General features: G+C 45.7%; 1 protein-coding gene across 1 annotated transcript; it reads left to right on the top strand.

Annotated features, from left to right (window-relative positions):
* The first annotated feature begins 3,169 nt into the window (after window positions 1-3,169).
* HEXA (hexosaminidase subunit alpha) lies at window positions 3,170-24,493 on the top strand. Its single transcript, XM_070953941.1, has 14 exons — window positions 3,170-3,410; window positions 7,693-7,785; window positions 9,644-9,709; window positions 9,807-9,853; window positions 12,448-12,558; window positions 13,674-13,775; window positions 15,187-15,319; window positions 15,901-16,081; window positions 17,340-17,426; window positions 18,227-18,299; window positions 19,730-19,910; window positions 20,770-20,860; window positions 23,791-23,895; window positions 24,320-24,493. The coding sequence occupies exons 1-14, from the start codon at window positions 3,173-3,175 to the stop codon at window positions 24,375-24,377; spliced, it is 1,566 nt and encodes a 521-aa protein (XP_070810042.1). The 5' UTR covers window positions 3,170-3,172; the 3' UTR covers window positions 24,378-24,493.
* The last annotated feature ends 711 nt before the right edge of the window (window positions 24,494-25,204 follow it).

Genomic DNA, 25,204 nt, shown 5'->3' with positions numbered 1-25,204 from the left:
GGGCGCGCGCGCGCGCTCGCTCACTCAACATAAATCCGGTGGGGGGGGTGGGAAGAGCGGCGAGGGGGCGGGGCCACGCCTCGCCTTTTTTTTTTCTTTTCCCTCCCCTCTCTCTCCATCCCTCAGCCGCCCCCCTCCTTTTCTCTCTCTCTCTCTCTCTCTCTCTCTCAGGCCGTGGGCGGGGTCCCCACGTCCATCTTGAGCGTGGCTGGGAGGGAATTGGTCACGCGGGCGGCCACCTCGAGAGGGTGCGCGCGCGCTCCCTCGCCCGCCCGCCACAAGCGCGGTGTATGGGGGGGGTGAAAAGAGGCGAACGCCATCTTGGGTGTGGCTAAGGCTGGTTGGTGGGGCCTGTGGGGGGGGGGGGCGAGGGGGCGGTTTGGTTTCCTCAGGATGCCCGCCGCTTAAATGCGGGGAGCCCCGCTTGGCATGCATGGCGGGTTCTGAGGCTGGGTTCTTGAGCTTAATTCTGGCTTTGCGAGCTGATCAGAGTGGGTTACGGAGTAGTCAGGGCCAAACTTTAGGATCTCCCTTGTGATCCTTGAGGAATGGATTTTATTCTCCTTATGGACACTGAGAGCTTCTGCACCGGAGACAAAGTCCTTGTGTGTCCTTTATTGGCCAATAAAGAATTCTACTCTGTTCTGTTCTAATTCTGTATCCTTACAATTTATATTGTTTCCTAATATGATTTGATTGCCTATTTGTTCCCTGTGACTATCATGAAGTGTTGTACCTTATGATTCTTGATGAACGTATTTTTCTTTTATGTACACTGAGAGCTTCTGCACCAAAGAGAATTCCATGTGTGTCCAATCACACTTGGCCAATAAAGAATTCTATTCTATTGTGTTCTATTCTATTCTATTCTATTCTATTCTATTCTATTCTATTCTATTCTATTCTATTCTATTCTATTCTTTCTCTTTTCTCTTCTCTTTCTCTCTCTCTCTCTCTCTCTCTCTCTCTTATTCTATCCTATCCTACTCTACTCTATTCCTAATTTATTCTATTCTACTCTATTCCTTATTCTATTCTTCTCTATTCTACTCTACTCTATTCCTTATTCTATTCTATTCTATTCTGTTCTATTCTCTTCTCTTCCTCTTCTATTCTTTCTCTTTTCTCTTCTCTTTCTCTCTCTCTCTCTCTCTCTCTCTCTCTATTCTATCCTATCCTACTCTACTCTATTCCTAATTTATTCTATTCTACTCTATTCCTTATTCTATTCTTCTCTATTCTACTCTACTCTATTCCTTATTCTATTCTATTCTATTCTATTCTATTCTATTCTATTCTATTCTTATGATTCTTGACCAACGTATCTTTTCTTTTTATGTACACTGAGAGCTTCTGCACCAAGACAAATTCCTTGTGTGTCCAATCACACTTGGCCAATAAAGAATTCTATTCTATTCTGTTCTGTTCTATCCTATCCTATCCTACTCTATCCTACTCTATTCCTTATTCTATTCTATCCTACTCTATTCCTAATTTATTCTATTCTACTCTATTCCTTATTCTATTCTTCTCTATTCTACTCTACTCTACTCTATTCCTTATTCTATTATATCCTACTCTACTCTATCCTACTCAATTCCTTATTCTATTCTATTCTACTCTACTCCTTATTCTATTCTACTGTACTCTGTTCTACTCTATTCCTTATTCTATTGTACTCTACTTTACTCTTGTTCTGTTCTGTTCTGTTCTGTTCTGTTCTGTTCTGTTCTGTTCTGTTCTATTCTATTCTATTCTATTCTATTCTATTCTATTCTATTCTATTCTATTCTATTCTATTCTATTCTATTCCTACTCTACTCTACTCTACTCTATTCCTTGTTCTATTCTATTCTATTCTATTCTATTCTATTCTATTCTATTCTGTATGGCTTCCACCCGTGAACCCAAAATAAAGCATGGTTGAGCATCCTGGACAAATCCTGAATACACAAAAGTATAGCAAAAAGAAACTCACAGCTTCACTTCTTTTAGTCAGTGGTCCTACTCTCAAAAGAAGAGCTGTAAATAACAGTAATAAGCCTAGAGCGGGGCATTAAAAAAGCAGCTTGGAAAAAGGCTCTAACCGCCCACTTCCATGCTGCTGCTAAGGAAACCCGACGGATGTGTCTGGCAAGCCTAACCTGTTGCTCAAAGATCCTTCCATCGATTTGCCCTGCCATGCTGCCATTTTGCTGGCAGGATGGAGCTAGATTTCTATCTGCACGGCCTGTTAAAGCTTTGCTTTGGAGGGTGAGATGAGTGGCATATAAATTGAAGAAGTGAGCGGGAGGAAGAAAGGAGAGAGGAAAGGAAAAGGAAAAAAGGGAAGGAAAGGAAAGGAGGAAAGGACAAAGGAAAAGAGGGAGAGAGGGAAGGGAGGGAGGAAAGAAGAAAAAAATAGAGAAAAGAAACAAAAAGAAAAAAGGAATAGAGAAAAAAGAAAAACAAAAGGAAGAAAGAAAGAAAAAGGAAGAAGGAATAGAGAAAGGAAGAAAGAGAAAAAGAAAGAAAGGAATAGAGAAAGAGAAAACAACAGAAAGAAAAAGGAATAGAGAAAGAAAAAAGGAATAGAAAGGAAGAAACAAAAATACAAAAAGAAAAAGAAGGAATAGAGAAATGAAGGAAGAAAGAAAGAAAAAAAGAAACAAAGAAAGGAATAGAAAAAAAAGAAAGAAAGGAATAGAGAAAGAAAAAGAAAGAAAACAGAACAGAAAGAAAAAGGAATAGAGAAAGAAGAAACAAAAATACAAAAAGAAAAAGAAGGAATAGAGAAAGGAAGGAAGAGAAAGAAAAAGAAAGAAAGGAATAGAGAAAGAGAAAGAAAGAAAGGAATAGAGAAAGAAAAAGAAAGAAAACAAAGAAAAAGGAATAGGGAAAGAAGAAACAAAAATAGAAAAAGAAGGAATAGAGAAAGAGAAAGAAAGACAAGCGCAGGGTCCCAGACCGGTTCACCGGGCAGCACCCCCCCCCATCTCCCCTCCGGCCACCCGCGACGCTTCTGCCGGGGGAGGGGGGGGGGCGACTGAGCGCGCTCGGGATCGATGGGTGGGGGGGAGGGAGGGCGGGGGCCAGCCGCCTCTCACGTGACCCGGCTGCGTCACGTGATGTCCATAGCGGTTTCCCTGCAGTTCGTCCCAGCCGGGCGGCCGCGCCTTCTCTCCTTGCACGGATGGCGGGCACGGCGGACGCGCTGCTCCTGCTCCTGGCCGCCGGCTTGGGCGCTGCCGTGTGGCCTCAGCCGCAGTGGCTCCGCCAGGACCCGCGAAGCCTCTGCCGGCTCAGCTCCCGGCAGTTCCGATTCGCCTATGGCAACGACTCGGCGGTGAAACCCGGGTGCGAAGTGCTGGACGGGGCTTTCCGACGTTACTGGCAGCTGCTTTTCCCGCCCGGGTACAAGGAGCCAGCAGGTGCGGGAGGGGAGGAGAGGGAGGGGAGGGAGGGGAGGGGAGGGGGCAGCTGGGGAGGGAGGGGAGGGGAGGGGGCAGCTGGGGAGGGAGGGGAGGGGGCAGCTGGGGAGGGAGGGGAGGGGAGGGGGCAGCTGGGCAGGGGAGGAGGGAGGGAGGGAGGGAGGGAGTGGGGGAGCGCAATTGGGGGGTCCTACTTGCGCCCCTCTTTTTTGCACGCGTTGTAATGCGGGGCAGCCAAAGATGCGTTCCCACGATCTGCTTACTCCTTCTTCGCTAGGATTTTCGCTTGAGGGGTTCGGGGGCGCTTCGGTTGGGCTTTCCACTGAACGAGTTGCGCAATCCTTGGGTTGGGTTGAGGTGGTGTTGGGTAGGCAACAGGATAAAACGGACTTTGGGCTATATCAGTGTTTCTCAACCTAGGTAGCTTGAAGATGGGTGGACGTCAACTCCCAGAATCCCCCAGCCAGCGTTGCTGGCTGGGGGATTCTGGGAGTTGACGTCCACCCATCTTCAAGCTTCCAAGGTTGAGAAACACTGGGCTATAGCCACCCATCCACCCCCAAGCGGACCTTTCCCTTCTTTTCTCCTGCCCAAAAGCTCAGATCCTGAAAGCCGGACAAAAATCACCCCTAACTTTCCAGCCCCCTTTTCCCAAAACCCATTTCATCTAGGTTGTTGGCGCCGGAGCCTGGCGTATTTCAAAACAAGCCAGAAAGAACAGAGCCATCCCGCTGGAACAAAAGCAGAATTCCCTTGTCTGCTGACTTGGGAATAAATCCCTTTGAAGTTACGGTGGCCAAAACCCACGCCCAAGAAATGCAAAATTGTACTTTTCTCATAGTTGCGATCTGGAGCAGTTTTCTCCAGCAAGAACCTGTCAATCCCGACAGGTAAATCAAGGCATTAACTCCGCAGGAAGGCGAAAACTATTTAAAAAAAAAAAAAAAAAAAAGAAATGGAGAGCGGCTCTAATAACAGAATCTTGCAAGCCTGGTTGTTCTGCCAACTCCCTCCCCTTATACTTCTGCGAATTAGGGAAGTGGTTGTCTTTGCTGCTTCCATATGTTATCTCATTTGCTCTGGACATTACATATTTCAGCCCCTTTTGGCTAGGTGAACAGGTCTTGCATACTACTAATCTTCGACTTAGGACTGTCATTGAGCCTGGGAATTGCAGTCGTAAGTTGGGACAGTCCAAAAGCAGATCAGCACATGACCAATCCGATTCTTGCTACTTTTTGTGGCAATCATTAAGCAAACATAGCAAAGTAAATCCCGGTCATAACATATTATAAAACACGGTCACGGTTCAGAATAGAGCTACATATGTTTTTCAACCTTGGCTTATTTAAGTCATATGGTCTTCTTGCTAACTTGGGAAATTCTGGGAGTTGAAGTCCACACTTCTTAAAGTAGCCAAGGCTGAAAAACAGCTGGTCTTAGAACAGGGGTGTCAAACTCAAGGCCCGGGAGCTGGAGCCGGAGACGGTCCATGGGGTGCTTAGATCTGGCCCACAGGGCCATCCTGGAAATAGTGAAGGACTGGCCTGTTGTGGTCCACCCGCAGCCTGCGGAGCTGGCAGAGGAGTCGGACAGTGAGGAGGCTGAGGAAGAACATGGGCAGGTCCTGGAGACTGGGGAAGGCCCGGATGAGGGCTCTGCGTTGGAGGCAGAGATGGGGCCAGGGCCATCGGGGAGTGATGTGCGGACTCTGGAGCCTCCAGAGGCTGACATCAGAGAGGCAGAGGAACAGGAGGAGCCTGTTCCTAGTGCCCGCATGAGAAGAACTGCCAGAAGGCAAGAGCAGCTAAAGCAAAAAGGACGACTCAGGAGTAAGGCCAAGAGATGTTTGGCCCCTCCCATAAGGCTTAAAACAGACCAGCAATGGCTCTTGGGATCTTTGTAGGAAAGCAACATTGCTACATTTGTTTCTTGTCCTGCTGCGTTTATTTCTTGTTGGCGACTTCTGCTTCTGGACTTTTGCCAAGAAAAGCCTTTGGCAGGTTGCCAAAGTAAACCAAGGTTGGTGATAAGGCTGAAGAATTGTGTTATGAAGAATTTGTTTTGAATTAGTTCGGACTATGCTGAGAATGAGTTAATTCTCAGCTGTTCTAATAAAATCTAGTTTGTTTAGAACTGATTAGTCTGATAATACCTACTTGGGCCTCGGTCACAACATAGCCTGCAGTGCCTGTACCAGTGAAAACGGAGCTCGGGAGGGAGCTCCGTTTTTGGTGGCAGAGCGCTCAGGCCACAAGAGGCGCCCCCCGATACAAGTGATGTCAAGCTGGCCATGCCCACACTGCCCACGCCCACTCCAGCCCCACCCCACCCCACCCCGAGGTCAAACACAATCAGGAAGAGCCTGTAGTACAGTGGACTAAAGCACTGTTATTAACATCTGCTGCTTGCAATTACTTCAAGTTCAAATCTCACCAGGCTCAAGGTTGACTCAGCCTTCCATCCTTTCTAAGGTAGGTAAATTGAGGACCCAGTTTGTGGGGGCAATAAGCTGACTTTGTATAAATATACAAAAGTATGAAGGCTATTGCTTAGCGCATTGTAAGCCGCCCTGAGTCTCCGGAGAAGGGTGGCATATAAATTAAAGCAAAGCAAAACTAAACAAAAAACAACCCTGATGCGGCCCTCAATGAAATCAAGTTTGACAGCCTTGTCTCAGAGAAACCAAATATTCCAAATAATCTGGATGGCCAGGAGTTGTCAGCTTTCAGGATCTCTTTGCTACTAATCAGGGTGGATTTGATTTAAATCGAGTCGATTTAAATCACTAGTAAAAAGACTTGATTTAAATCCACTCGATTTAAATCATAATTTTTAAAGAGCAACTGCCATCTCTGCTACTCCTTTGACTCGCTGTTGACTCTCCGATAGTCCCAGTGTTGCAGAATATACAGCCTCATGCTACATAACTAAGCTGCATTTCATGCTGAATAAACTAAATTATTTATGTATCTTAAATAGAAAACTATCTTACGATAGATTTTTGCCCCAAAAGTTTTTTATTAAAATAAATTCGATAAAAATAAAAAAAAATCTGATTTAAATAAAAAAAAATCCGATTTAAATTAAAAAAAAAAACGATTTTTTTGATTTTTTTTTAAAAAAACCATTGATTTTTATCCACCCTGCTACTAATAATAGTTAATCCTGGAGTTTGGCACTCCAGATCTGTTCATCCAAATCATTTCTGACTTTCCTAATGTTAAAGAATTTCCTAATGGTAAAAGGAGGAAGTAATAAAAATGAGCTGTCACAAGCAGATTGTAGCTGATCCATAGTTCCTCATTCCTTTGTTTTCTACCACTTAAGGCATTCTCGCCTGGAATATGCAATGTCAAAAGTCTATCTGAGTCAGCTGTGAGACTTCCCACCCATTCTTGGTCTGCAGGCACTTAGCTGCTTGTTTACTTTCTCCGCTTAACTTGCAAGTACAGGCTGTCCCCGATTTACAATGGTAATAGAGCCCAGAATTACAGTTCTTAAGTCATTGCTATCATAAATCGATGCATCATGTCACCCAATATAATTTTTTAACATTTTTGCAACAGTCAAATGCAGCAAGACAAGAAACAAATCTATCAACGTTGTTTTCCGACAAAGAGCCCAAGAGCTGTTGCTGGTCTTTTAAGCCTTATGGGAGGGGCCAGTCATCTCTTGGCCTTATTCCCGAGTCGTCCTTTTTGCTTTAGCTGCTCTTGCCTTCTGGCAGCTCTTCTCATGCGGGCACTAGGAACAGGCTCCTCCTGTTCCTCTGCCTCTCTGCTGTCAGCCTCTGGAGGCTCTGGAGTCTGCACATCACTTCCAGATGGCCCTGGCCCCATCTCTGCCTCTGATGCAGAGCCCTCATCTGGGCCTTCCCCAGCCTCCAGGACTGGCCCATGGTCCTCCCCAGCCTCCTCACTGTCTGACTCTGCTGCCAGCTCCACAGGCTGCTGGCGGACCACAACAGGTGCTCAAAAGATCAGGGGCCACTGTCTTAGTGGCCTTAAGTGGTTGTGATATCTTTACAAAACAGTCTTCTCTTGCCTTACCATCCTCAAACTCCTTAACACCAATGTCAGGCCTTCGAGGTAGATAGGAATCACAAAAACTGGGATTTTTTTTATATGTTTCATTTTTTAAAATTCTAAGCTCCAAGACTGCTTTGTTAAAAAAAAGACACCAAAAATGAATTATTATTTTTTTTAAAAAATAAAGGAAGCTTCGTGTTATTGCTACTTGGAGAGATTCCCTTGCTTTATTTTCCAATTGTCTGTTGCAGGGAGCAACACGGAGGACCTGTGTCCTAACCTTCTCGTCTCCGTGACCGAAGCAGGATGCAGCGGCTATCCTACCCTTGAATCTCCGGAGAACTGTAAGAGAATGGTGTCTATCTCAACGCTGACGGATGGGTTGGCATCATTGAGCTTATGGTCAGCAGGGTGCCCTTAAGATATCCTTAATCCCTACCTGACTGCCATCTACAGTTTTATTTTCAAAGACAGGAGTCAGGAATATTCTTTTTTAAAAAAAAAAAAAACTTTATTAAATATTTACAATAAAATTAACACACAATAATGGTTGAAAAGCAATATAGGAAGCGAAATATAGAAACGCATAAACACAGGACTAAAATGAAACAACAAACATGACTAACCGAGAGCTAAGCTCACTCTCCAATTAACATTAACTAATATCATCCTAGCCAAACATTTCAATGCAATCAAGTTCTTTTTACTAACTACAAAACAATTGGTCTGTTTTTATCAGAATTATAAAGAGTTATAAAGCCTGGTAAATATCTAGTTAATCTAATTAGACGATCTTATCACCCTTCTCCTAAGTTTAACCTTCTTTTGAGCCAAACAAAACATCTGTCCCAACTTCTATTATATACTGAATCTTTCTTGTCTTTTAAGATACACGTTAGCCTGTCCATCGCGGCACATCGAAGAATCTTGTTTATTATGAGATGGTCAGGGGGCGTGTCTGCATCTTTCCACAATTGAGCAAGGAATATTCTTAGGAGTCAGGAATATTCTTATCTATGAGCGGTCAACTTTGGGTTGGTTGGAGAAGACATCCTTAATAGGAAAAAATAAGAACGGGGCTGACTCAATTGGGGGCAACCCGTGAGTGTCCTCTTTTTCCTCCATATTAATAATATTTCTATAACATTATAAGCTTCTTTTTAAATGTTTAAATTGTTCATTAAAGTTGTATACTGCCTGATTTCCAAAGATTCTGGGTGGTTTGAAGAAATGAAGAAATCCAAGAAATGACAATAAGATGAATAAAACATAATGGCAAGTGAGTTGAAGTGAGGGGTCTCAGCCTCCCTTGACCAAAGGCCTGAGGGAAAAGCCAAATCTTCACACTTTTATCAATCAGGGTAGAGCTGGAAGGAACCTTGGAGGTCCTCTAGTCCAACCCCCTGCTCAAGAAGAAGACCCTATACCAGGGGTGGGCAAATGTGGCTCTTTTACCACTTGTGGACTTCAACTCCCAGAATTCCTGAGACAGCTAAGCTGGCTGTCTCAGGAATTCTGGGAGTTGAACTCCACAGGTGGTAAAAGAGCCACATTTGCCCACCCCTGCCGTAGACCATTTCAGACAAGTCATTGTCCAGTCTCTTCTTGAAGAACTCAGTGATCAAGCACCCACAACTTCTGGTGGCAAGCAGTTCCACTGGTTAATTTTCCTCACTGTTAGGAAGTTTCTCCTTAATTCCAGGTTGCTTCTCTCCTTGATTAGTTTCCATCCATTGTCCTGCCTTCAGGTGCTTTGGAGAATAGCTTGACATCCTCTTCTTTGTGGCAGCCCCTGAGATATTGAAACACTCCTATCATGTCTCCCCTAGTCCTTCTTTTCATCAAACTAGACATACCCAGTTTCTCCTGCTTCATATGTTTTAGCCTCCAGCCCCCTAATCATCACCGTTGCTCTTCTCTGCAACTTTTCCCAAAGTCTCCACGTCCTTTTTGTAACGTGGTGACCAAAACTGCACCTCTTCTAAACAACCAATGATGGCCATCCAGATTTTAGGGGAGCTTCCCAATTTTAGTCTGTGATGGCAGTGCAGGCCCCCTGTGCCCCAAAACAATCCCTGAAATTATAAATTCTCATTCCTAATAAAAAAGACGATGTCGGCTGTTTGCTTTGCGGAATGCCGACTTCTAGACTTTAAAATTTTTAACTCGACGGCTTGTTTTATTCCCCACATGAACTTCCAGATAAGCTCAGTGTTTCGGTGGATCTGATGCTACTCACAGCCACCAATATCTGGGGCGCCCTCAGAGGTAAGACGAGGGGTGGGGACAGTTCTCCATCGCTGTCTTTCTAAGCTTGGTACTCTGACTTTTGATCCGACTGATGTGGTTCTGCCTTGTTGCCTAGGATTGGAGACCTTCAGCCAGCTTTCCTGGAGGGACGAATATGGGACAGTGAGTACGGGATATTCGGGAGGGGTGTACAACTTCTGGGGTTAATTGCTTTGTTTGGGTGTGACCAGGGTTGGGCTTCAAAAATTTTAGCAAGGGGTTCTCTGCCTGGTTGCTTGGTGGGCGTCGGCATGGCCATGGTGGGCGTGGCCTGGTTGGCCTCCTGCACCATGGCAGGGGGAAGACGTGTTTGCCCTCCCCGGGCTCCGGAGGCTTTTCTTGAGCCTCCGGGAGGGTGAAAACGGCCTCCCCAGGCTCCAGAAACCCTCTGGAGGCTGGAAATGGGCCCGTTTCAGGCCTTCCCGAATTTCTGGTAGGCCCGTTTTTCACCCTCCCTGAGCCTCGGCGCACGCCCTGCACTTAACCTGCATCCAAAACAGGCTGTGTGGGGACTCCGGGGAAGGGAGGGGCATGGTGGGCGGGGCCAGCCAGGAGTGGAATTTGGGGGTTCTCCGAACTACACAGAATCTTAGCTAGAGGTTCTCCCGAACCCCTGCGAACCTCCAGTAGCCCCACCCCTGGGTGTGACTGTACGTGTGGAGCGACAACAGTTATTGCTGTTTGTCAATGGAACAGTGGCTCTAAACCCCAGCAGTGAGGCCTACTCGACAAGCCATGTTTAAGCAAAGGCATGGATTAGTGCTATCATGTCAAGATTAAATAAGACCCAACTAATTAGATTCACCCAACTTGCTGAGGCAAAATCCAAACATCATTTAATGTGATATATTTATTATTTATTTATTTATTAATTACATTTCTATACCGCCTTTCTCCCGTAGGACTCAAGGCGGTGTACAGCCAAGAAAAATATAGACACACCAACATCATAAAATTGCTAATTAAAATTATTACCTAGTTTGGCCAATTAAATAAAACCCAGAATTAGATAACATTTTAAAAAATCATTCACATGTTCGTATGTTTAGCCCCGCCTGTTGGAACATCAGGGGTCTTGAGGGCACGGCGGAAAGCATGGAGATCAGGGATATTCCGTATATATCAGGGATATATGAGAATGGACAGATAGTGTCATGTAGTGGTTAAGGGCAGCGGGCCAGAAACTGGGAGGCTGGAAATTCTATCTCCCACCTTAGGCGCAAAGCCAGCTGGGTGACTTTAGGCAAATGACCAGGAGATGGTGAGTTCTAGTCCTGCCCTAGGCATGAAAAGCCAGCCGGGTGATCTTGGGCCAGCCGCTTCCTAGGAGGAAGGCAACAGCAAAGCATTTCTGAAAATGTTGTTAAGTAAACTGCACGGACTAGTCAAGGCTGTTGATAACAATGGAGAATGACTCACAAGCACACCCAAATGAGTTCATGTATCTATTCCATTTCTTGGGAATGGAAAAAAATTAATCACAATCAGCCTGCTTTCCACCGAGGACCTGTGTATTGCACGAAGGAGAAAGAGGGCTGAGAAAATCCTGGACATAAACTGTTTCAACTTCTCCCTTCAGGACGCCTCTATAGGGCATTGTATACCAAAACAACTAGACACAAAGATAGATTCCCCCCCCCCCCGCCCCCCGGGCCATCACTCTGCTGAACACTTAATTCCCACAGAACTGTCTTAAAAGATATTTACCCATGTAGTAGGGCTGTATTGCTATTATCCTTTTCATCTCTCTTTTCTCGTCTTCTCATCTTTCTTACTATCTTCTATGTATCTTGCGACTTATCACTTGTTAATTGCAACTTAATGATGAAGGACGATAACTGTGATTTATCATCTATGACCTATTACTTGCTTATATGTACACTGTGAGTTTATGCACCGGGGACAAATTCCTTCTGTGTCCAATCTCACTTGGCCAATAAAGAATCCTTTCCTCTCCTCTCCACTCCTCTCGCCTCCCCTCTCTCTCTCCCCTCTCCTTTCTTCTCTCTCTCTTTCCTCTCCTTTCCTCCTATCTCTCTCCCCTCCGCTCCCCTCTCCTCTCCTCCCTCTCTATCCTCTCCTCTCTCCCCTCTCCTCTCTCTATCCTCCCCTCTCCTCTCCATCTCCTCTCTCTCCTCTCCTCTTTCTCTCTCCTGTCTCTCTCCCCTCTCCTCTATCTCTATCCTCACCTGACCTCTCTCCCTCTCCTCTCCTCTCCTCTCCTCTCCTCTCCTCTCCTCTCCTCTCCTCTCTCTATCCTCCCCTCTCCTCTCTCCCTCTCCTCCCTTCCCCTCTCCTCTCTCTCCTCTCTCTCTATCCTCACTTCACCTCTCTCCCTCTCCTCCCCTCCCCTCTCTCTTCTCTCCTCTCTCGCTATCCTCTCCTCTCTTCTCCTCTCCTCTCCTCTCCTCTCCTCTCCTCTCCTCTCCTCTCCTCTCCTCTCCTCTCCTCTCCTTCCAGTCTGAAGCTTGATCTAATTCGAGCTGTCACTTGCAATTCACTTTGCTAGCCGTTACTTTGTTCTTCAAAGGACTTTCCTGCTTAACATGGGGCCAGAGAAAATTGTGCAGCATCTAAGTCCCTCCTAAACCCTGGATCTGAATTCTTGAAGAGCTTGTTTAGTCCTCCAAGCTCATGGCCTGATCTTCACTCTCATCGAAGAAAGGCAGGTTTACGCTGGACATTGGGTCAACTGTGCTATCTTCTCCTTCGTATAGTTCTACCTCAACAAGACAGATGTGGTTGATTTCCCTCGCTTCCCTCACCGAGGCCTGCTCCTTGACACATCTCGCCATTTTCTGCCTTTGAAAGCCATCCTGGAGACCCTGGTAGGTGAATCTGGAAGCAATCTAGAAGACCCTGGGAGATCTTGCATCAGACGAGCACGCTGTCATATTGGCTGACTGAATTCATTTTCTTTATTACCACCATCATCTTACCTCCACGAGCCTTGGGGCCTTCAGGTGTTTCTCTCTGATGCTTAGGTGGCTCATTGCGAGGAAGTGTCCTCACGTCTGCACTTGTAATGGGAGGATTGGTAAGAACATCCAGTGTGGTGCAGTTGTTTAGGGTTGGACTCCATTCAGCCACAGAGAATGGGGAATTCTGGGAGTTGAAGTCCACCCATCTTAAAGCTGCTGAAGTTGAGAAACCCTGCTCTATGGTATAAGAAAAAAACTCTGCAGGGCAATAATTCAGGGCAAGGTTTAATGGGTGAAGAAAAGTAGGAATAACCTACTCCTTAGGAGTAACCACGTTCATAATATCTTTGTTCTGGCCTGCCAGCAGAGCTGGCAGCAGATTCGGACAATGAGGAGGTTGGGGAGGAAGATGGGCCAGTCCTGGAGTCTGGGGAAGGCTCTGATGAGGGCTCTGCGTCGGAGGCAGAGAGGGGGCCAGGGCCGGATGCCAGTTATCAACTGCCTTCGGAGTCGGACATCAGTGAGGCAGACAAACAGCTGGAGCCCGTTCCCGGTGTGCACATGTGCAGAGTTGCCAGACAAAGGGAACAGCTAAAGAACAAGGGTCGACTTGGGAGTAAGGCTACAGGTGGATGTTGCATGGCCCCTCCCAGAGGGAATAAAAGGAGTGAAAGGGGAGTGGAGTTTGCAGGAGACAATTAGTTCTCCAAGACTCTTTGCCAAGTTTTGAAGATATCGACCTGGCAGCTCTCCAAGCCAGGTAAGGTCTGTGACTGTAAATTCTCCCTTGAAAGACTTGGCTGAAGGTGAATGAGAGGAATTCACTGTTTGTTTAATAAAAGGGGTTTTGTCGGGACCAGGATTCTGCTTCGTGCTTTTTGGGGAAGCCTAAGTCAGAACAATCTTAATGGTCTCTGCGGTGTTTTCTGAGCCCTAGATGAATTCTTGGTTCCCCTCACCATTGTTGCTAATGAACAGGGGTGCCAGCAGGTTTTTTTTCTAACCACCTCTCATTTCCTCAGGATGTCATGGCGTACAACAAATTTAACGTGTTCCACTGGCACATTGTGGATGACCAATCGTTTCCGTTCGAAAGCATGGTATTCCCAGATCTCAGCTCGAAGGTGAGCAAGTCCCATCTCCCGCTGGACCGCTGGCATTTAGTGGGCTCGTGTGGAGGGGATTCCTCGTGTCCCGTGGGAGGCCTTTGAACCCCTGTCCCTCAATTTGACATGACAACCATGGGTGAAAAAGTCTTTCATCTTTGCTGAAATGCACATTGCAGCTCCCAAAGGAAGCTGTCGAGGAGGGATTTGTTTTCTGGATTTCTGTCTTCAGATCTCAGTGGTCCTGCGAGATAAAGTTTGATGCGTCACGCAAGCAGTACTGACCTTATTTTCTGGAAAAGATTTCTAGATCAAGGCAAGAAAGGTGGCATAGACCGTGATTTTCTTACACTATGTTGCAGTTCTTGCATGCTAGTTGAAAGTGGCTCAGTTTATTTGAGGGCCAGCAAGATTTCTAATCTTTGGTTAGAGTGAGATCTCAGCCAGCAAGCCATAGATCTCCTAGGTATAGGATTTGAAGGATGTAGCTCAGTGGTGGGTTTCAATTTTTTTTACTATCAGTTCTGTAGGTGTGGCTTGGTGGGCGTGGCAGGGGAAGGATACTGTAAAATCTCCATTCCCTCCCCACTCCAGAGGAAGGTTACTGCAAAATCCCCATTTCTTCCCGATCAGCTGGGACTCGGGAGGCAGAGAATAGATGGGGGCGGGCCCAGTCAGAATTTTTACTACCAGTTCTCCGAACTACTCAAAATTTCCGCTACCGGTTCTGCAGAACTGGTCAGAACCTGCTGAAACCCACCTCTGATGTAGCTCCTTCACTCCACCTTGACTTTCCATTCAATAGGAACCTTTGAGAGAGAGAGAGAGAGAGAGAGAGAGATGACAGATGGATGATAGATAGAAAAATAGGAAGAGAGATGATACATGATAGATGACAGATGATGATGATAGATAGATAGATAGATAGATAGATAGATAGATAGATAGATAGATAGATAGATAGATCTCTCAAAGGTTCCTATTGAATGGCAAGTTAATATATATAAATATATATATTTATATATAAATATATATATTTATATAGGGACACAGTGGCTCAGTGGCTAAGATGTTGAGCTTTCGATCAGAAAGGTCAGCAGTTCAGTGGTTCGAATCCCTAGCGCCGCCTAATGGGGTGAGTTCCCATTACTTTTCCCAGCTTCTGCCAACCTAGCAGTTCGAAAGCAGAATAAAAAATGCAAGTAGAAAAATAGGGACCACCTTTGGTGGGAAGGTAACAGCGTTCCATGTGCCTTTGGCATTGAGTCATGCCGGTCCCATGACCACAGAGATATCTTAGGACAGTGCTGGCTCTTCGGCCTTGAAACGGAGATGAGTACCGCCCCCTAGAGTCAGGAACGACTAGCACATATGTGTGAGGGGAACCTTTACCTTTAACTTTTTTATATTTATATATTTATATTTTTAGGGGTCCTATAACTCGGCCACTCACGTATACACTGCTAAAGATGTGAAGATGGTGATTGAATATGCCCGGTTACGTGGAATTCGAGTGATTCCAGAATTCGACACCCCCGGACATACTCTCTCCTGGGGGCTAGGTAAGAACTGTTTTGGGATGAGAAAACAGTTTCTTTGCACACGCATCGGTGCTGAGTTAGAATCTGAACAGACACGTGTACCACTTGAAAAATGGTGCTGAAATCGCCTCAGAACAACCTGCTCATCGGGAGGGAATATTTCAAGGGCAAAAAACCCCCAAGATTATGACCTGCTTTGTAGGTTGAAAAAGAAGGAGAGGACAAATCTGTGTATGATTTAAACGTTTCCAATCTGGATCAGCCATCCCCAACCTTTAAAATCTGCTGGGTTGCAAATGCCCTGAGAATTTTGTTGGGCTATGGCAGTGTTCCCCAACCGTGGCCATTTTAAAATGCGTGGACTTTAACTCCCAGAATTCCCCAGTCAGCATGCCAGTAAGGAGGACTTCTGGGAGTTGAAGTCCATACACCTGAAAGTTCACAAGATTGAGAATCGCTGCCATAGGCTAACACATCTCTTTTCTTGTAATATCTAATTGCACTTAGTAGTTTTGTGGATGTTTTGTTTGCTTATTCCCTTATCCATCCATCCTTCCTTCCTTCCTTTCTTCCTTCCTTCCTCCCTTCTTTCCCTCCCCCAGGTATCCCAGGCTTGTTGACTCCATGTTATGAGTCCACAAAACCCAGTGGGACCTACGGGCCAGTCAATCCCATTCTCAACTCCACTTACCAATTCATGGCTTCGTTTTTTGCGGAAGTTAGTGCCATCTTCCCAGATTTCTACCTTCACCTGGGAGGAGATGAGGTGAACTTCTCTTGCTGGTGGGTTTTGTTTTCCTCTGGGAATCTGAAAGGGGAAGGATGGAGAGAAAGCGAATATACGGTGGGGGGAAGGGAAGGGAAGGGAAAAGAGTGAAGGAAGGGAAAAGAGTGTAATGGTGATAATGATGACATCTTGGGATGGAACCAGCAAAGAGATCGATGGCCATAAACCAGACATTGGAAAACCTGCCATGTTCACACCTATTGTTACACCAAGCTGGCTCTTGTTGTAAAAATAAGAATGTGCCCAACGCAAGGCTATAGGTATCCATGCTTCAGAGGAACCATAATATGTCCACAATTTATTTAGCTCTAACTGTCTGGTGGCAAATTTCACTCCTTTGAATCTTTGGAGACAACTGGGTTGAACACAAGTGAGGTAGAGATTATAAGAGTGGTGATGAATCAGTACTAGATACCTGCTAGGTTCACTTTGTGGACACGGTGGCTCAGTGGCTAAGACACTGAGCTTGTCGATCAGAAAAGTCGGAAGTTCAGCGGTTCGAATCCTGAGTGCCGCATAACAGGGTGAGCTCCCGTGACTTGTCCCAGCTTCTGCCAACCTAGCAGTTCAAAAGCAGGTAAAAAATGCAAGTGGAAAAATAGGGACCACCTTTGGTGGGAAGGTAACAGCATTCCGTGCGCCTTTGGCTTTTAGTCATGCCGGCCACATGACCACGGAGACGTCTTTGGACAGCGCTGGCTCTTCGGCTTTGAAACGGAGATGAGCACCGCCCCCTAGAGTCGGGAACGACTAGCATGTATGTGTGAGGGGAACCTTTACTTTTAGGTTCACTTTGGACCAAGCCCTCATTTTTCCTAACATTGATTTACTGAAGTAACCTTGGTTCTAACTTTGGCTGACCTAAGTAACCTTGGTTCATTAAGTAAGCCACAATTGGAGGTAGTCACATAGCATTCCGTGTCACAAATCACCAGAGCTGAGTTCAAAACCATGTTAAGTTACATCCTGAGGGCAGGAATCACGACCAAATTTTAGCACGATCGATCCTGCTTCATGTAGCTCAAGGTTGTCCAACTTTGGCCACTTTAAGATTTGTGGACTTCAACTTCCAGAATTCCCCAGTCAGCCTGTCCAGAAGTCTTAAAGTGGTCAAAATTTGGCCGCTCTGATATGGCTGATGTATTCATAAAGCATGAGGAATGTTTCCGTTTTTATTCTTGATGGCCAACCAAACAATCGGTTGAGGAACTAGACTTTGGAAATCTTTGATCCAACTCTTCTATTTCCATGTAGGAGATCTAACCCAGACATCCAAGATTTCATGCAGAAGATGCAATTTGGCGAAGACTATGCCAAGTTAGAATCCTTCTACATTCAAAGGTAAAGTGATCCTTCCCCTCCATCGTTAAGTATTTATATAGGGCAGGGGTCGGCAACCTTAAACGCTCAAAAGAGCCATTTGGACCCGTTTCCCACAGAAAAGAAAACACCGGGAGCCACAAAACTCTTTTGACATCTAAAAGGAAGATAACACTGCATATATCGTTTTTTTTTTTTTTTTAACTTTATGCTATGTATAAAAAAACTATAGCATCTTGTATTTATGAAATCAATGACCTGCTACAGAGAAAACACATTTTTATTTCTGCATGCAACAAAAACCATTTGAACTGGGTCGAAAAGCTCAATAAATCGCGTGCCGGCGGGTATCGCACATTGGCGATTGTGATGCATATTTTGAGCGACGGGGAGCCGCAGCAGAGGGATGAAAGAGCCACACATGGCTCCAGAGCCGCAGGTTGCAGACCCCCGATTTAGGGCAAAAAAAAACCCCAGGGCCGCCCTCCCTCAAACAGGCCCCTCCCCAAAGATTGTGCCCCACTTCCCATCACTCTCAGCCAAGCCAAGGTGCAAATCGTGTTAGTTCTTCAGGCACGACTTCTTGGTAGACGAAGGTAAGAATTGTGCCGGGAGGCAGTCTGGGCTAAGCTTCCTGTTTTTCTTGTTTCTCTTTCTTTTGTCCTCACATTGACTTCCCCTCCCATGTCAGGAGACACACCTGGACTTACTTGAGAGTTGCCAGGTGAAGGCAGGAACAAAAGAAAGGTTTGATGCAGGGAAATTGAAACACGGGCTTATGAGATGCTTTCTCCTTTCTTTGGTTCTTCTCTTTGCTTCAGGCTGCTCGATATAGTTGCATCTTACAAGAAAGGTTACATGGTGTGGCAAGAAGTATTCGATAATGGTGTGAAGGTAAGGATTGTGCTGGGAGAACTCGGGATGCTCCAGGGCACTGATGGCTAACCTTTTACATCGCTGTGTACCGGCGTGCATGCCGGAAATGGCACGCGAAACCATCCCGCGAGGAATGTGCGGCCCTACTTGGCCTTTGCGCACACAGGAGCACTGATACCCAGAAGAGCGGTGGTCTGTCGCGCATGTGCAAGCCGGCACTCGAACTTCCAATTTCTGGCATGGACGCACGCCCGACGAACAGTTGGCCATCGTGCATGCACGCCAACGTAAACCCAGACGTTCGAGTGCCAGCGTGCACGATGGAACGCCGCTCTTCCGGGTTTCACCACTCCCGCGCACATAATGGCCAGCTGACTGGCACGCATCTGTGCACAGGAACACAGAAGAGGAGCCAGCAAGGCCACACATTCCTCACAGGATGGTTCTGTGTGCCACTTCCAGCACGAAGGTTCGCCAACACGGCTCTAGGGCAGGGGTGTTAAGCTCGTCTTGCTGCATTGTCGTCATGTGATGTATCATGACTTTTTTTCACCCTTCGCTAAAATGGGGATGGGGGTGGCCAGCGCATGACGCATCCGGCCTGTGCGCCGCGAGTTTGACACCCCTGCTCTAGGGCCTTAGGCTGCTTCTCTTCTCTCCCCTTCCTGAATTGCTTCCTGCCGATTAAACGGGAAATGTACGGTCCTCGAATTGGAACCGCAACTTGCCACTGGACTTTGGGTCATAAACTGTTGTGTTGCACAAGAATCTAGTCAACTAACGGTCAGCACTTGATAAGGGTCAACGGAATTCACAGGTGGATGGACTTGTGGCAATGTAAGGATTCTAAGCTGATGACACTTTTAACTCCGCCTTCCAGCTCAGCCTGTTCTTCTCCTACAGTTCTCCTCTCAGTATTGTCAATATTGGAGCCCACTCACAACCACACATCCTTTGTTAATGCACATACCGTAATTTTCGGAGTATAAGACGCACTTTTTTCCCCCCTCCTACAAGAGGCTGAAAATTTGGCTGCGTCTTATACTCCGAATGTAACCCCGCGCGGTGCCCAAAATGGCTACCCGGGACAGCTGCTGCCTTCTCTTACCCCTTCCGCGCTTCGCCTGCTTTTGTCACTGGAGGTCCCTGTTTTTCAGCCCCAACGCGAGGGAAGCGACCTTCCGCGCTTTGCCTGCTTTTCTAAGTGCTGCTCCCTCCGACAATCAGCTGTGCTTTAGAAGCACAGCCCCAACCTCAACACCGGCGAGCGAACTAATGCGGTGAAGCTGACCAGGTTTCAGGACCAGCCAGATGAATACCTATTTTCCTCCCCAAAAACTAAGGCGCGTCTTATACTCCGGTGCATCTTATACTCCGAAAAATACGGTACATCTCCTGTAGATGCCTTCTCTTGGACCTCAGTCCCTGTTTCATTCTGTTTTGGCCAGGTGAATCCTCATACAGTGATACACGTATGGAAAGGGCGCCCCAGCGACTTTCAAGACGAGATGTCTCGTGTCACGGAGGCTGGTTTCCGGACCCTGCTGTCCTCCCCTTGGTACTTGAACGTCATCTCTTACGGGCAGGATTGGGTGGCAGCATATCGGGTGGAACCGCTGGCCTTCAAAGGTGAGTTTTTCCCCCAGGTGTAGCCCCATCAACATATACAGTACAATAGATAATAATACTAATAACCTACATAGAGAACCAGTTTGCTCTGGTGGTTAAGGCACTGGTTAAGAAAGCGGAAGACTGAGTTCAAGTCCCACCTTAAGCATGTAATCCACCTTGGTAAATTTGGGCCCATCACCAGGAGACGGTGAGTTCTAGTCCCACTTTAAGCATGAAAGCCAGTTGAGTGACTTTAGGCCAATCACCAGGAGGCGGTGAGTTGTAGTCCCACCTTAGGCATGAAAGCTGACTGGGTGACTTTGTGCCAATCACCAGGAGACAGTGAGTTCTAGTCCCACTTTAGGCATGAAAGCCAGTTGGGTGACTTTAAGCCCATCACCAGGAGACGATGAGTTCTAGTCCCACTTTAGGCATGAAAGCTGACTGGGTGACTTTATGCCAATCACCAGGAGACAGTGAGTTCTAGTCCTACTTTAGGAATGAAAGCCAGTTGGGTGACTTTAAGCCCATCACCAGGAGACGATGAGTTCTAGTCCCACTTTAGGCATGAAAGCTGACTGGGTGACTTTGTGCCAATCACCAGGAGACAGTGAGTTCTAGTCCCACTTTAGGAATGAAAGCCAATTGGGTGACTTTAGGCCAATCACCAGGAGACGGTGAGTTCTAGTCCCATTTTAGGCATGAAAGCCGACTGGGAGACTTTGTGCCAGTCTCTCTTTCTCAGCCGGGCCACTTCACAGGGTTGTTGTTGTGAGGAAAAAGAGGAGGAAGGTGTGCTGAGTGCATTTATATCCTTGAGTTATTTGTAAAAATAATAAAGGCAGGATATAAATAAACACATTGTCTCTTTCAACAGGCAGCGCAGAACAAAAAAAACTGGTTATTGGTGGAGAAGCCTGTATGTGGGGTGAATATGTGGATGCAACTAATTTAACCCCCAGGCTTTGGTAAGAGTTATTATCATGTTTCAACGACAGAATCTTGCAAACCCAAATACGCTTCCCCCTCTCCTTCCCTTTCTCTTCAAGGGAATCCTGGAGGTTTCCTTGCGACGCTTTCTCAAAATACATTTCTACCCCGGACTCAAATTTCTCTTATTTGACTGTTGCCTGGGTTGGGTCTCTTCCTCCTGTTCCTCAAGGCTTTTCTCACAGCCCACGACAGATCGCAAAAACCCAGTCCAGTTGTGCAAAAAAGAAAAGCTTCTGTAGAAACGTTAGCCTGCTCTCCCCACCCCCAGTTCGCACATAAGAGCCACGGTGGTGCAGTGGTTAAAGTGCAGTACTGCAGCTTACTTCTGCTGATCTCCAGCTGCCAACAGTTTGGCAGATCGAATCTCACCAGGCTCAAGGTTGACTCAGCCTTCCATCCTTCTGACATTGGTAAAAATGAGGACCCAGATTTTTGGGGCAATATGCTGACCGCTTAGAGAGGGCTGGAAAGCACTATGAAGTGGTATATAAGTCTAAGTGTTATTGTTATCTATCTATCTATCATCTATCTATCTATCTATCTATCTATCTATCTATCTATCTATCATCATCTATCTTATCTATCTATCTTCCTTCCTTCCTTCCTCCCTCCCTCCCTCCCTCCCTTCCTCCCAGTGGTTACAATGCAGTATTTCAGGCTCACTCTGCCCACTGGCATGAATTCGATCCTCACAGGCTCAAGGTTGACTCATCCTTCCAAGGTCATTCAAATGCAGACACAGATTGTTGGGCGCCAAGATGCTGACTCTGTGAACTGCTTAGAAAGGGCTGTAAAAGCACTGTAAAGCGGTATATAAGTCTAAGTGCTATTGCTATTACGTGTCTTGTCTTCTGTTCTTCTGATGCTCACAGGTGTCAGCTCTAGAAGGACCCATTTTTGGCGGTTCTGTGTAGGAACTCAAACACGGCTGTCCTAGAGTAGATTTTGGTCCTAGGATGTCTGCAGGAAGGGTTGCCAAGAGGGCAACTGAGGCGATACATTTGACATCCGCATGCAAATAATTCACTTTAGGCCCTAATGTGCTTCCTTGGTGTAACCATGCCGTGACCCTTCAACCACATTGTGATGTCCTCTTGGCTCTTCCTGGGCATCTGCATGGCAATTGTTGACTTAGCAGTGTGGTACAAATTGCAAACAACAGAATTACTTACAATAGAACTCTAACCTTTGTTACGGCAACAGACGTTTGCATTAATTTGCGAGCCATTCTAGGAAGGGTTTGTCTATGGAGATTCTCCGTCATCCAGGTCCTGGTTGTCCCAAAGGTGTTTTTTCAAGAGGCAATTGGACTTTCTAGTTTTTCTTTGAAGACGTTTCGCTTCTCATCCAAGAGGCTTCTTCAGCTCTGACTGAATGGTGGGGAATGGAAGGATTTCTATTCCTTGAGGTCACAGTGGCCTCAACGACCCCCTAAAAGGATGCAAACGACCAGCTGTCTGCAAGGAATATAGATCCTTCCATTCCCCATCAGGGCCGGGGTACTTACGAGACCGCCTTCTGCCACCAATAGCCTCCCACCGGCCAGTACGCTCGCAAAGAGTGGGCCTCCTCAGGGTGCCGTCCGCCAGACAATGTCGGCTGGCGACCCCCAGGGGGAGAGCCTTCTCTGTGGCGGTGCCCACCCTCTGGAACAACCTCCCCCCAGAGTTACGTACAATAACAGACCTCCGGATTTTTCGTCGGGGCCCTGAAAACCTGTTTATTTCAACTAGCTGGGCTGGCTTGAGTTAAATTTTAAATTGATTTTAAATCGGGTTGTTTTAATTTACGGCCAAAATATTTAATCATTTTAAACTGTTTTTTAAATTTTGTACGTTCTGTTTTTTACTTTGGCTGTTCACCGCCCTGAGTCCTATTTGGAGAAGGGCGGTATAGAAATGGAAACAAACAAACAAATAAATAAATAAATCATCCAGTCAGAGCTGAAGAAGCTTCTTGGATGAGAAGCGAAACGTCTTCAAAGAAAAACCAGAAAGTATAAATCTTTCCATTCCTCGCCATCCAGTCAGAGCTGAAGAAGCTTCTTGGATGAGAAGCGAAACGTCTTCAAGGAAAAACCAGAAAGTATAAATCTTTCCATTCCTCGCCATCCAGTCAGAGCTGAAGAAGCTTCTTGGATGAGAAGCGAAACGTCTTCAAAGAAAAACCAGAAAGTATAAATCTTTCCATTCCTCGCCATCCAGTCAGAGCTGAAGAAGCTTCTTGGATGAGAAGCGAAACGTCTTCAAAGAAAAACCAGAAAGTATAAATCTTTCCATTCCTCGCCATCCAGTCAGAGCTGAAGAAGCTTCTTGGATGAGAAGCGAAACGTCTTCAAAGAAAAACCAGAAAGTATAAATCTTTCCATTCCTCGCCATCCAGTCAGAGCTGAAGAACCTTCTTGGATGAGAAGCGAAACGTCTTCAAAGAAAAACCAGAAAGTATAAATCTTTCCATTCCTCGCCATCCAGTCAGAGCTGAAGAAGCTTCTTGGATGAGAAGCGAAACGTCTTCAAAGAAAAACCAGAAAGTATAAATCTTTCCATTCCTCGCCATCCAGTCAGAGCTGAAGAAGCTTCTTGGATGAGAAGCGAAACGTCTTCAAAGAAAAACCAGAAAGTATAAATCTTTCCATTCCTCGCCATCCAGTCAGAGCTGAAGAACCTTCTTGGATGAGAAGCGAAACGTCTTCAAAGAAAAACCAGAAAGTATAAATCTTTCCATTCCTCGCCATCCAGTCAGAGCTGAAGAAGCTTCTTGGATGAGAAGCGAAACGTCTTCAAGGAAAAACCAGAAAGTCCAGCTGCCTCTTGAAAAAGCACTTTTGCAACTAGGAAGGGTTTGTGTTCTATTAAGTAGCCGATAAACTCTCCAAATCGAGCAATTTTTTTTTAATCTCCTCCAGGCCCAGAGCCGGGGCTGTTGCTGAGCGTTTGTGGAGCAACGAGACGGTTCGAAACCAGAAAGATGCTTATGCGCGCTTGTCCGATTTCCGATGCACCTTGCTCAGGTAACGCCCTTCTTCCTCCTCCTCTTATTTCTCCTAGCCACATAAATCATTTCCATTTGAAATAGGGATGACGTAATTATTCTCCAGACTTTTCGCCCTTCGGTTGCTTTTAACACTACAGTTGGGTTATAGTTCTGGAAAATCCATGTGGATAAATCTGTCACGCTTTTGAGAAGCAGAAATTAGAGGTGGAAATATCTTGGACAAGGTTCATTTTTGATAAAACTTCCATTTCTGGTCTTTTCCTGTGAATTTTTTTTTTTAGCTTGGTTGGCTTTCTGAAACGGCACAGGTGATGTCTTTGAAAAAAACCTAATGGGATCTCTACTTTTTATATAGATTCTCTTTTTTAAAAAAAAGCTGCTAACCTCTTCCCTAAATATCATCTTCTAACAATATTTTTGTTTCTTTTTTTTTTTTCCAGGCGAGGTATCCGGGCCGAACCCCTTTTTACAGGATATTGTGAATTTGATGCGCTTTGATTTAACAATTACCTCTTCCTTCCCCCCGCCGCTCCTCCTCCCAAATATCTGTACTATTTTAATATGTGCAGGGAGAAATTTTTTTTAAAAAAAAAATCCAAATATTTCAATAAATCACTTCCCTATTATTTGAAGCCTTTTCTTTTCCTTTTTTTTTAAAGAAGACGCACATTTAAAACTGTCATTTGAGTCTTTTTTTTTTTTTAAAGGCACAAATTGGTTCCCCCCCAAAAAAGAGAAAACTTTAAATGGTAGTCTTTAAATCTGGAGAACATAACAAGAGCTCATCCCACATCTTTGAGGTAAATTAAGGAACTCCGGATTTGGTTTCTCGGCCATCGAGTTTGAATGATTTGATTTGGTTTGGGTGATTTCCTTTTAGCCAAATCTGCTTTGCAGGATCATGGTGAGATCCCTCATGCAGGTATTTCCTCGGCCGAAGAGGTCGCAGAAAAAATGCTTTTAAAAGCCTCTGACGATCCCAGCTGAGCTGCACGATCATCAGAGGCTTTTTTTTTTTTTTTTTTTACTTTTAAAAGCATTTTTTCGAAGAGGTGGTAGAAAAAAATGCTTTTAAAAATAAAATTAAAAAAAGCCTCTGATGATTAGGTGGCTCAGCTGGGAATGGGAGGGGCAGGGCAGGGATGTTTGCTACCGGTTCTCCGAACCGCTCGCTGCCATCGCTACCGGATCAGGTGATCCGGTCCGAACCGGGAGCATTTCATTCCTGTTTCTAACCCTCCTGCAAAAAAAAAGGAGCCAGTTTGCTGGCTTCATGCAGCAAGATTTTAAAAGCTAATTTGGATCATGCTGCATGTCTTGCCCTG

This window comes from Pituophis catenifer, unplaced genomic scaffold (assembly GCF_029215685.1).
Source record: "Pituophis catenifer annectens isolate HBS135680 unplaced genomic scaffold, rPitCat1.0.hap2 SCAF_14, whole genome shotgun sequence".
NCBI lineage: Eukaryota > Metazoa > Chordata > Lepidosauria > Squamata > Colubridae > Pituophis > Pituophis catenifer.
Note: the sequence above shows the minus strand (reverse complement) of the source record. Positions and strands in the feature narration are given on the sequence as shown.